General features: G+C 42.4%; 1 protein-coding gene across 1 annotated transcript in view; it reads right to left on the bottom strand.

The window, feature by feature from the left end:
- The window catches only part of IGF1 (insulin like growth factor 1), a 124,606-nt gene extending 119,182 nt beyond the window's left edge, over positions 1 to 5,424 (bottom strand). The window contains exons 1-2 of the mRNA XM_088467868.1: positions 5,362 to 5,424; positions 852 to 1,008 (exon numbers count right to left, since the gene is read on the bottom strand). Coding sequence (XP_088323994.1) covers positions 852 to 1,008; positions 5,362 to 5,424 — 220 coding nt within the window. The remainder of the gene's footprint in view (positions 1 to 851; positions 1,009 to 5,361) is intronic.
- Positions 5,425 to 13,620: the final 8,196 nt, after the last annotated feature.

Genomic DNA, 13,620 nt, shown 5'->3' with positions numbered 1-13,620 from the left:
AGTTACACCCCGTTCTTGCCCACTTTAACCCCTGGTTATTGCATTCTTTTAAAATATACACGCATGGAAAAGCAATGATAACAAGGAGCAGCAGACACGGTTTACTGAAGGCATGTGCATTGTTAAGGGTCAATAAGGCTAGGGCTCCAGGAACCCTCTTATTTAATATACAGAAAATAAAAAGTAAAAGAAAGCAATGCATGTCCCTGAAAGCAATAAGGCTTATATGCAGTAACAACTTTATGTTTGCAAACATACTGCAAGTCTGTAACCCATAGCAACAGACATTTCCTTTTAATTTCTGAATGGTTGCTATGAGTTAAAACACATTTATGCCATAGAAACATTTTTTAAATACACCCCAATTTTGAATTCATTCATCAAGGTATCATAAAATGAGGACATTTCATTGGTATAATGATGGGGGTGTGGCCACGTATTGATGGGGTCATGTCCCGTGCTTCCAAAGCTCTTGGCCTCTTCCAGTCTCCTTCCCCTCTACTAAAAACTGCCCTCAATTACTTGCACTCAACTGACAGTGACAGATGCTAAGCATTGCAGCAATGATCTGTAGATACCGCCCAACTTTCTGCAACACTATGGGTTGCTAATGCATACTTTCCATAATCACATTATAGTAAAAGTGGACTTGTGTCGTGGTGCCATGGACCACTTACTTGTACTTGTCACCCACTACAAAACTGCTTAGCAATCCAATCTACAGGGCACATTTAGCAGCCCTTCTCAGTCATGTTTTCCCTAATGGGTCCATCTAAGCTTTCTATGTTATTTAGCCTACATACTGTAGTCTTTTAATTTAAAGTAAAGAAAAATAAGAAAAAATAGCTTACTGAAAAAGAAGCCCCTCTCTCCACACACAAACTGAAGGGCATCCACTAATTCAGCACCGCAGAGTGTTTCTTGACCAGCCGCTGCTGAATGGGTTATGGTGAGTAGACATAAGCTCAGGTAGATGAGATGGATGTATGTCATCGTGTGCATTTTAACCTGCAAAATAATAATAAAAATTACATATAATAGCATTAACCTTCCTTAATGGTTAGATGTGTGGCTAAGTTTTTATTCTGTACAATATACTGTACTTGAGTAATATTTGCTCATTTCACATACTTTGCTGTAAAATAATTAATAATTATTTAATAAATGGTTAACAATTAAGATAATAGATAATTACCAAAAAAAACTCCCTCTTAAACACAATTGGACAACCTGGAGAAAAACTCATGCTTACTTAGGATAGAAGACTTGAGGACTCTTCTAAAACTGATAGTGCCCCACACAATGTTATACCAAAGGTGCCCCATATACTGCTAGTTTTCTACAATATATTACCAGTGCCCATTCATGCTTATGCTAGCAGTTTTGACATGTTATAGAAGCCATGCTCTGTACTTGATAGTACTAGCTGTGCCCTTCCATGTTTATAACACTGTTGTAAACACATGAATTTTAGACCAGTGCCTTCACATTTTACCACTAATGATACATCGGCATTGGCAAAGTATTATTATACAAGCAGGGCCACGAGTATAACAGCAATTTCCAAAGTTGGCAACATCTTAAAATTATTTCCAGAAATACCTCCCCACTGAGCAGGTGAACCAAAGCTCATCAACTTCCTCACAGTCTAGATGAACCTCCTCAGTCAGAGTTGAAAAATACAGTAGGGACCAACCTGAAAACACAGATTTCGAGGGACAACTCTTTACAATCTAGGAGCACCTCTGGAAACTAGGGAAAGTTAGTAACTGTATAATTCTTACAGTATCTATATATAATCATACCAGCAGTTCCCTGTTACATTCTCCCCATGGTTATACCAGGAATGCCCTCTTCACAGGTCCAGAAAACAATTATGGCTTACAGCTACCTGAGAGACTGGTGTATTGACTGCTGCTGATGTTGTATGACACAGAATAGCATTCCACATAGTTTTCTGTCTATCTGGGAGTGGCTGGTACCTGGCTGGCACTAAAACTTGAAGAAGGTGGCCTCTAACTTTGCAAATAATTGAAGACCGTGTCATGTGCAATGCAACTTGTTACTGCAATGACCTTTCCCCAACAGATGAATTTTAACTTTAAGTATGACCCATTTTGCCAGGTACTAAATGCTTTTTTCTCTGATTTTTTCATTATTTCCCAGTTGCACAAACTTGTCCTCGGCTAAACAAATAGCCTTAATTACAAGTGTACTATTATTTACATAAGTTACTTAATTCAACCTAAGTTACCCCAGCAGAGGGGTCAGCTAATGTACTGTATTAACCACAACTATTAGAACTAATTGACCAAGGCACTTAAATTTGGTGTCGTTTTTGGCATACCATAGTCTTTCAGGACTACTAGTTAGTCTCTGTAAAGCCATGTCTGACATTTTCTTAGTCTGAAAGAGAATGAGAAATTATAACATATTTTATATACTCTTATAATACCTGCTCCTATTCCCTCTTGTATGTCTGAAAGAAAGACTGTGTAGACTTAGCCTAACTCCCTCATATGCTCTGCCATCTGTAATTGTCTGAGTTATACTACATGGTGAAGGAAACCCACTCAGCATAAACTGTACATTCCACAGGTTACACCACCCACTCTACATTGTATAATACACATATTACATACTACACATTTTACATTGTATGGGGCAAATGCAGGATTTCCATATGCTTGATTTTAGAGTGATTGTGGCTAGTCCATGAAGAGGACATAATTAGCACTTAACCAGCTACAATATGCATAATACGAAGTATAGTGTATGTAATAATTGTGACATATATAGAACCAGCGATCACAGTAAGCCATTAAATGTGGCAGTAGGGCCATCCTGCCTAAGCTGAATGTTTTTATTTCAGATGTGGGCACCATTCCAGATCATTGAGCAAGTTCGGGAGTCTGGGGGAGCATCAAAAGTACCTAACACTGCCCTGGACATATATGTACACATTGGCCTCCTTATGCACTGGATAATGAATAATTATACAGTATCAACAACTGACCGTATTGATGGTCTATATCAGTGCACCAGCTTAAAATATGCATGTTTTCCAGATCTCTAATACCACTTTTACACCGGAGCTAAAACCCGGGTTATTGCATGGTTAACCCAGGCAGCTCCTTGGTGTAAAAGGGGTGAGGGTTGGATCACCGGGTCGAGTGACCCGGCAATCCAACCCAGGTAACTAGCAGGGTTTAACACGGGCGTAGCCCGTGAAACCCTGCTGTGTGTACGGTGCACTCCGTGTCTTGATGACCTGCAGTGCGCCGTAAGCCGGCCGATTGGTCCGGCTTCAGTGGCGCTTGGAGATGACGTCATCTCCAAGCATCCACTTTCATGCCGGAAAAGCCGGGTGTATGCAGACCCGACTGCGGTGTGAGCGGCACCAACTCGGGAATATCCCGAGTCTGCGCTGGCTAAATTCTGGGTCTGATCCGAATAGGAGCCCTGTTCCAACTCCGGGTCATACCCGGAATTTTGGTGGAAAAGGGGTACTAGTTGGTGCACAAGTGTATTCATTAGTGGCTCAACAGGTGGTGCTAATTATTTCATTTGTGACACTGAGGGGATCTTAAAAACATGCAGCTTTAATATTATATGGTATTTTTATTGTGGTCATGGTGTGGGCTGGGGAGGGGGGTTTCCAGGCAACCAGAAACTCCCCTGCTTTTGCTTATGTCTATGATTGTATAATACACATATTACATATTTACATACTACACATTGTACACTCTACTCATTCTACACTGTATTCTACAAGTTCTACATTACACATTCTATACACTACACTTTCCACATTCTGCATTGTTCATGGTGCACATTCTAAACTACAGATGCTACACTCTACACATTCTAGAGCTAAACTTTCCACATTCTATACTCTACACATTCAACACTCTACACAGTTCACTCTATATTTTCTTCATTATACATCCTCAATCTAGAACAGTACATTCATGTTCTACCATGTCAGACTTTTGAAGTCATGCGTTTTTGGTCATTAGTCTCTAGATTTTTCTATTACTTGCCCCACAATGAAAGGAAATATTTGCTAAAATGAAAGGTTCGCTTTAAACATTATGAACTCAGATTCTAACCAAAGAATAATACACAGAAAAATATAAAAATCTGGCAACCAACATCAAAGACTTTTTTAATTATCACTACAATATGTTTGTCGCGTTCTTTGTGCCTAAAACAAATAAATTACAAATGGGCAGTGATCACATGTTTTATGGATTAGGGCCTAAAGCGAATACTTGCAGTGGCTGATCCAATGGCATTAGTGCATTCCAACTATGTAAAAAATAAAACTTCAGCTTTTATAAACTTTTTTATGCTGAGAAAGGAAACTTGAAGCCTGGCCAGCAACTGCTAGAAAGGTCACTAAATTCAGTCTGACCAAATATGCATAAATGTATTTAAATACAAAAGATATAAATGGTGCTGAATAAAAGCCTTACAATATAAAATACAGCACATGAACTCTTCACTCACTGCAGTAAACAAACAGCTCCTCTGAAACCACTAGAATGTGAGCAGTAGAAATGATCCACTAACAGGGTGAATAATTACAAAATGATGTTAAATCACACATCTGCAAGTATTTTCACAGCTTTCAGGGAATATCAAGTACTAAGAGACTGTTCTGTTAACTATTTCACTATCATAAACTTGCACTTACACTTAAGGCAGGTGAAAATGCTTTCCAGGCAACAGTGTAAGCACTAAAGAACACAAATGAAACAAATACAAAAATCATAAATATTGTAAAAGAGAGATCTACAGTAGATGTTTCTATTTGAAAAGAGTTTGCACCAGACATAAAGTTGATAACTAATTGGAAAAAGCTTTGACCACCTGCCAAGACAGTGTATGCATAATTTAAATAGTAAATGCTTCTGCACAGGTGTAACACATTGCATGATATTCATGCAAAATTATTGCAATCTATGCACAGTAATACCATGGAAACCATTTAATTGTCAATTAATCACGTTGCCCATAGCAGTGAGCATATATTATATAATATTTACAGTACAGTACATGAGCAACATATATATATATATATATATATATATATACACACACATATATATATATATATAAACATATATACACACACATATATATATATATATATATATATATATATATACATATATATAAATCTAAAAATTAAAATGAACAATTGTGGATAACATGCAAAAAAAATGCATATTCAGCATTTTTTAATGGCAAAATCAGTGCCTACTTTAAGCATTCTCAGAAATAAAAGAGGCACAGCAACATTTTTCATTCTTAAGAAATAATAATAAAAAATAGATGAAATAAGACAGGAGTTACCTTTAAGATATCACAAAAGTAGCACTTAAATAATTGTGTTGAGAGACAGTTGTTTTTTTCCATGGCTTCTTTAAGTACAGGGTCTGCAAATGAGATTGCTAGCTGTGATAACAAGAAAAAAAAAGAAATCCAGAGAGATATTCAGTGCTATGTCACATTTGAATATTAGGACTTTACTCCATTGCGTAGGATCTGCTCTGATTTGAGCAGTGACAGTCAGATTTAGCAAACAGAAGAAGGATTTACAGAAAATCCTCACATTTATCTACATTTACACAGACACTGTAGACAGGAAACAGCTGGGAGAACAGTTGTTTTCTCTCTCTCTCCCTCTTCTGGCAAGTTTCTGAGCGAGGACTTTTTTGGGCTGCTTGACAAATAACATCATCATACCTTAGCAGTTCAGGACTGCATATTTATTTTTACTTAAAAGAATGCACTTTGGTGACATAGTAGAAAAAAAAAGGAGTCTGCTGCTTTGCATTCTGCCGCCTGCCCTCACATCTTTTTCCCATGAAGCTTGCATGTTGTAGGTGATATTCTGCAAGTAATCAATTCAGGCTGTTTGACATACACAGTGATAAAAGTTCAGGAGGAAAATATGATGACTTTAAATGTATTTTTATTGCAACATGCAGCATGTTATGGTAACTCTTTGATAGGATAACAGATGGGTTTTTTTGTTGTTTTTTATAAATATTACTGTAATAAGTTGCCATATGAAATCACATTATTTGCCATGAGAAATGTAAGATTTTTTTTCCAAGAAAAAATAAACGCCTGACAAATATTGAACCTACATTGTATATAAAACAACATAACACCATCATTTAAATAATAGCAGCTGGTCGTCAGTATGCGCTCACAGGCTATGATGTCATTCAAATCCCTTAACTGAGTTAGTGCATGAAAGCTCAAGTCAGCTGTTTTTTTTCTATTTATATTGTACAGCATTTAGCTGCATTTCAATGTTTAACCATTGAGTTATATAGCTTTATAGCGGTATGCTGTGACTTTTGTCCATTGTCATTATGGTTTCCAGTTAAGTTTGGGGATAACCTTTGATTACTGTACAGAAGATTAACCCTACATAGAGGTTGCTCAAAAGCCTGAATAGTTTATGCCACATATTGTACAGGTATGCAGTCGGGAAGCCGGCGGACCTAATCCCAACAGCCGGCTTCCCGACTGTCATATCCCGGCAAGGGTCTAAAGACAGGCGTCGATATGCTGATGCCTGTCATTAGACATACGCCGGGAGCCCGACGCCCGGCACCCCATCGAAGGGACGTTGGGCGCCGAGCGCAGATAGCCTTTTTAGGTTTTGGGTTCCCGGGGGAGATTTAGGGTTAGGCACTCCCCCCGGGAGGTTAGGTTTAGGCTAGGGGAAGGGGAGGTTAGCATTAGGCACCCCTGGGGGACTTAGATTTAGGCGACGGGGAAGGGGGGATTAGGGTTAGGCACTTGGGGGAAAAGTTATGGTTAGGCACCTCTAAGGGAGGGTTAGGGTTAGGGGGTAGAAATAGGTTAGTATATACTTACCTTTTATGATCGGGATTTCCTCCTCATGGGTCCGGCGGTGAATCATACCGATTCCATTGTACTAAAGAGATTTGGGGTCCTGTGGCCACTTCTATGTAGGTGTTGGCTACAAGGGTGTATTGTATAACGGGCAGAGTGATAAAATATTAATTATGAGTTTAATATTAAGTAAGCTCTGTCCTCGTTACACCAGAACTTGGTAATCTGGGTGGCCGTAATCCTGACCTGATTTCGTACACGTTAGGGTGATACTGTTTGTCAGCCCTTACATGTATAAAAGGGGATGTAGTTAATTTACCGGTGGCCGGGATGTCAGCCGTCGGAATCCCAACATGTTGAACATTACTTATGATGTGCTGTTTCATTTGAATTATATATTTAGGTAATCAGCAATTATTAATCTGAAGTCTGCTGCGGAACATTACTTCTGATGTGCTGTTTCATTTGAATTATATATTTAGGTAATCAGCAATTATTAGTCTGAAGTCTGCTGTAGTCCTATAATATTTTATTGTCTCTAAATTGTCATAAGGACTATCTCTAGTCTTTAGATTGTGTGTAGACATGATTGATCTTAAGTCCTAAATGTTTGGTATGTGCTACATGTTTGTTTAAGCCATTTTATTGCTGGGTCTGTATTGGCTGGCTAGTGGGGGGTTGTCATTAATTAGGATGAACACTTGGCTACATCTCTACTTAAATATCATTCAGTAGGCTGTTTAGCCTTGGATGGAGTTAGCAGACTCCTAAATGCAGAATCACAAGTGCAAAATAGATTTTATGGAAAATTTCAGCGTTACACCGGCGTTAAACCGAAGGAGAACAGAAGGAGAACATTTCATCAAACACAACTAAACTGCTATCAATACTGCATATGGACACCTATGGAGCATCAAGTGTGAGTTCACTTTCTCTTCAGAACAAATATCTGCTGCCTGCCAGGACATGCAACACTGAACTCCTTGGTTGATCATTGCATAGACATTATCTCACTTGCTACTATTTGTGCTGCTTCTTTTTTCACTAAAAACTAAGGGCCTGATTCAGACCCACTCGCGAGCGGCTGTCCGCTCGCAAGTGGGTCGATGTTATGCACTGAGCATGCGCACGACGGAGGGAGCTCCGTCGTGCGCATGCACCAGACGCGACGAGCGAAGGAAAGTCCTTCGCTCGTTGTGTCCGATCAAAGGGGGCGTGCTGTCAATGTTGATTGACAGCACGTCCCCTTTGGTGGGCGTGCCGGGGGCGTGCCTCCCTGACGGGGGCGTTCCCACGGGAACGCCTCCCGTCAGAAGCCGGCCCACTGACATCACTAGTGATGTCAGTGGGAGTGATTTTGGCTCTGATAGAGCCAAAATCACTCCGGAGCTTGCGGTTGAAAACCTCAACCGCAGGCTCCGGCTCGCAATTTCGATGGTCGCGATGGTCTCGACCATCGCGGCCATCACAAAGCACGCTCGTATAGCCTGTGGGTGGTGACCCACAGCTATACGAGCGTCCAGGAGGACGCTCCATGAAAATGGAGCCGTACGCTCTGAGCAGAGCGCACGCTCTGAATGAGGGCCTAAATTCTTATTTTAACCAATGCAAAGTAAACTCTAAACCTTGCATATATGGTCTGATTTACCATTGCTTTTGCCTAGCTTCACAACTTTGACCTTTTTTTTTTTTTATTACTCTTTTTCAAAACCCTTAAAATCACATTTAATCCCCTCAATAAAAAAAAACACAACTTTGGTCATCAAGCATATGCATTCACGAACGGTGTTCTTTCACCAGCATTTTTTAAAAACCTTCAACACTGTCGTTCTCACACATACACTATTCTTAGCTCATCCACACCGTGACCATGTTTTCTTCAAATTATAACTTTACTCTGTGCTTACCTAATCCTTTATTCTGCCCCGTTCCCACCACTATCCTTTCCCCCTAGTCTCCTCCCCTTCTTTCTCCTCCTCTATCTGTATTCCTCCCCTCTGCTTCCCTCCCCCTCCTCTCCTGTTACTCCTCTTTCATTCTTTTCTCTCCCACAATGGTCCTACTACCCCACCACTAAGCTCAGCACCCACCCTCCTCTCCCTATCACTTTACCACACCTTCATCTACATCACACTAATCTCCCTCCCTTTTCTACAAATGTATCCCACCTCTCTTGCCTATTGATCACTTTCTTCCACTCCTACCTCCAAGATCTCGCCCGTGCTGCTCCCTTCCCTGGAACTCTCTCCCTCTCCGTATCAGACTCTCCACCTCTCTACAAATCTTCAAACGGGGTCTCAAGACTCACTACTTCAAAGCCTTCCAGCTGTCATCCTAACCTGCTGCTTACATGCTTCTTCTTCACTGTCTACCCTATCTGTGTCACCCCTGTCTGTCTCCCCCCCCCTATAGAATGTAAGCTCTCACGAGCAGGGACCTCTTCCCTTATGTGCTTTTCCTTCCCTCACTCATACAATCATCTACTCAAAACTTTCCACAAGGGCTCTTTACACTTGGTAGCTGACACCCTGCTGCTTTTTTGAGTGTTATGATCGCTGCAACAATGTTTATAAACTATGTTCTTATTTTATATTGTCTTGTACTGCAAGTCGCTGTTTTATGTGTTTTCTCATTTGTTAATGTACTTTGTGAGGCGCTGCGGAACCCTTGTGGTGCCATATAAATAAAGAATAATAATAAATAATAATAATTGAAAGCCAGACACCTATCTTTGGCCCGGCACTGAAATCCCAACAGCCACCATCCCAAATTAAGGTAAGTGTGGCATGTTAGGTGTCAGCTGTCGGGAGGGGGGATTAGGTTTAGGGACCCCCTGGGGGAGATAAGGGTTAGGCACCCCCTGAAGAGGTTTAAGGTTAGGCAGCAGGGAGGGGGGGGTTAGGGTTAGGCACCACAGGGGGGTCCTTAGGATCAGGAACCCCCCGGGAGGGTTAGGTTTAGGGTGTGGGAAGGGGGGTTAAAACTAGGCACCACAGGTGGGAGGTTAGGATCAGGTACCCCCCCCTCCCGGGAGGGTTAAGTTTAGGGTACGGGAAGGAGGGGTTAGAGTTAGGCACCACCAGGGGGAGGTTAGGTTATTCAGCCATCTGTATTTCATACCCATCCCCTAAAAAGGTTCAGTTTGAGAAAGTGAAAGTTAGACAGAACAGAGTAAAAGTGTAAGTGAGAAAGCAACCATAGAGTACGTGAATAGAAGAGCAAGGAAACAAAACAAGGCTAATAAAAGTTAGTGTGAGATTATAGCACAGAGATAAGCAAATTGTAACTAAGGGTGTTAAGTGAATATAAAGGCAAAAGAAAAGGTAGTGTTGTTGAAAACTATGTTTATTTTGCTCAATAAAACATTAAAAGGGATCAGTGCATGTGATTCATTCTTTGCATTCGGTCACTCACGTCTATACTTATCACATCATTTTGGTGTTCCTAGACAGGGGCGGCTCAAGGGGTGGACTGGCAGGGCTACTGCCCAGGGCACTGTGGCCTGTGAGAGCAGCTGCAGTCACCTCGCCATCACTGTCTAGCCTAGCGACTGGAGCAACCGCACTTGTGCAGTCATTGATTAACTGCCAGTCAAGGTCATGGCCCTTCCATATATAAAAGTTTGGAGGAAGGAGTCTTCCTCCTTTGTCCCAGAATGTTGGTCAAGTTGATGTCATACTGCATGATAAGCTGGACATTCATGACGAGCGCTGAGAGAGCAGCCATGCCTCAATGTTTATTGCTGAGTATATCACAATGGATACAATGTAATGTGGGACACCAGACCAAATACTCAATTGGTCTATGAGAACTGCTCAATATAGCAGCTGACCCAGGACAATGTTGATCTCATATAGTTAAAAGAGAGCCGGCATGTTAGATTGCTCATTTTTAGTAGGGTGGGGGAAGTGTCAAAGCAAATTGTCACCCTGGGCTCCACATGGTCTAGAACCGGTTCTGTTCCTAGGCCATTCAAACTCAAAATAATATTGAGAAATACGATCATGTTCCTCCTGTCTAAAGAGAAACAAATTTTGGAGGGTATTTATGGCAACATTTCATCTGTTTATTCTAAGGAAGATATTCTTTGCCAGACTCCCTGTCACAGTTGGTGCTAGTGAGTTACCTGTATCAGGTGATGAACTGGAATCACTGGAGGCCGGCTGGACTGGAACCATGGGTAATATGAATAGCTCTTTTAATGTAAGAAGTGGGTAGCAGTGAGAACTGCCTTTGGTGATGAGTGACTGGAATTGGAAACTTGAGATGCTGGAATGAGACCAGAAGGAACTTGGAGGGACTGGACTGGGACCGGCAGGTAGGCTGACTGAGCTGGTCGGGGTACCAGCAGATGAGCTTGCAGACAGATGGTAGCGTGGAAGCTACTTGTTGTGGCTTGGGAAGCTGTGGGTAGACGCTGGTAGCTGGGGAGCTACGCGGAGTGGCTGGATAGCCGTGGGTAGACGCTGGTAGCTGGGTGGCTACGCGGAGCGGCTGGATAGCCGTGGGTAGACGCTGGTAGCTGGGTGGCTACGTGGAGCAGCTGGATAGCCGTGGGTAGACGCTGGTAGCTGGGTGGCTACGTGGAGCGGCTGGATAGCCGTGGGTAGACGCTGGTAGCTGGGTGGCTACGTAGAGCGGCTGGATAGCCGTGGGTAGACGCTGGTAGCTGGGTGGCTACGTGGAGTGGCTGGATAGCCGTGGGTAGATGCTGGTAGCTGGGTGGCTACGTGGAGAGACAGGATAGCCGTGTGGAGAAGCTGGCAGTGTGGAAGCTACTTGGAGCGGCCTGGGAGCCGTAGGTGAGAGATGGTAGCGTGGAAGCTACCTGGTGCAGCCTGGGAGCCGTGTGGAGAAGATGGCAGCGTGGAAGCTACTTGGAGCGGCCCGGCTAGCCGTAGGTGAGAGATGGTATCGTGGAAGCTACTTGGTGCGGCCTGGGAGCCGTGTGGAGAAGTTGGCAGTGTGGAAGCTACTTGGAGCGGCCTGGGAGCCTTAGGTGAGAGATGGTAGCATGGAAGCTACTTGGTGAGGCCTGGGAGCCGTGTGGAGAAGCTAGCAGCGTGGAAGCTACTTGGAGCAGCCTGGGAGCCGTAGGTGAGAAATGGTAGCATGGATAGCTGAACGCAGCAGGCTTACGAATAACACTGGTCTAGGAACCAGCAGGAGCCTGGGACATACTGGTACACAGAGGTACAGCTATATCACAAGTAGTACACCACAGGACGTAACAAGATGTTCAAGCACAGAGTGCTATTAGAGGAGGATCTATATACCTAGAGTCTGGCAGTGATTGGTGGATACAGACTGGTGGTCTGGCAGTGGCATTCAGAGTGGAGCAAGGCACAACATGCAGAGGGAGTAATCATCTCTGCAGCCCTTGAGAATCAGGACCACACCTGTGATTCCAATTAAGACTAGCAATGCTCCCAGATTAATCAGTGTGAGCGGGAGAGCAGTTTGCACACACAGGGTTGTCACAGCCAGCATGATTCAGCCAGAGCAGATCTCCCAGGGGAATTACAACCACAGATCCATGGAGCAGCTGGCAGCGGTAAGTCTCAAAAGGTAAAAACTAGCCAGGATTGTGACACTCCCGCCAGTACCCAAAAAAGGTTAACAGTTTCTCATTCTCTACATCATATACATAAATCACATGTGAGGATTGACCATGGGTGTAGCTATAGTGGGTGTAGGAGGTGTCATTGCTATGGGGCCCAAAGGCTTAGGGGACCCCAGGCCCAGGTGATATACTGTAGTTGCATACCAATTTCCTGGGAATGCCTTCTAAGCAATTGGATCTGACCTGTTGCCCAGTATGAATGTGGAGACATTCCATTGTTAGTGAGAGGTGTGTGTAGTGGATGTTATAATGGTAAGGGGGCACTGTAATGTGGCATAATATGAACTGGAGAGCACTGTAATGTTGCTCATTGTAGTGTGGTATAATATGAACTAGAAGGCACTATGCTGTTACATAATATGAACTGGGGCACTATAGTCTAGCACAGTATGAACTGGAGAGCACTGTAATGTTGCTCATTGTAATGTGGTATAATATGAACTAGAAGGCACTATGCTGTTACATAATATGAACTGGGGCACTATAGTCTAGCACAGTATGAACTGGAGAGCACTGTAATGTTGCTCATTGTAATGTGGTATAATATGAACTAGAAGGCACTATGCTGTTACATAATATGAACTGGGGCACTATAGTGTAGCACAGTATGAACGGCACTGTAATATGGCATTATTTGAAATTGAGGGCACTAATGTTGCACAATATGAACTGGAGGTACTATAGTGTGGAATATTCTGAACAGGGTTCAGTGTAATGTGGCATAATATGAACTGGGGACACTGTATGTCATAATGTGAATTGGGGGCACTGTGTGGCATACTGTGTACTGGCAGACCTACAATATGACATAATATGAACTAGGGCAATACTATGGTTCATAAAATAAACGTGGGCACTACTATGGGGCATAACATTAACTAGGGCACTACTATGGTTCAGAAAATGAACTAGAGCACTATTATGGGGCACAAAATTGACAACTGCTGTAAAGAAATGTCTCTCTAGAAGCATTGGCATGAGGACACCTTCAAAATGTTGTTGTGGTGCCCACAAAGTTCAGGCTATGCCCATGGGTTAAACGTAAGCAGAAAGCAAAACATAATATTAATCAACATGCAAATTATTTTTTTGATACAATATCATACATATGATCG

Source organism: Taudactylus pleione, unplaced genomic scaffold (genome assembly GCF_031769625.1).
Source record: "Taudactylus pleione unplaced genomic scaffold, aTauple2 ptg000077l, whole genome shotgun sequence".
In the NCBI taxonomy this organism is placed as follows: Eukaryota; Metazoa; Chordata; class Amphibia; order Anura; family Myobatrachidae; genus Taudactylus; species Taudactylus pleione.
The sequence above is the reverse complement of the archived record's forward strand: the minus strand, read 5'-3'. Positions and strand labels throughout refer to the sequence as shown.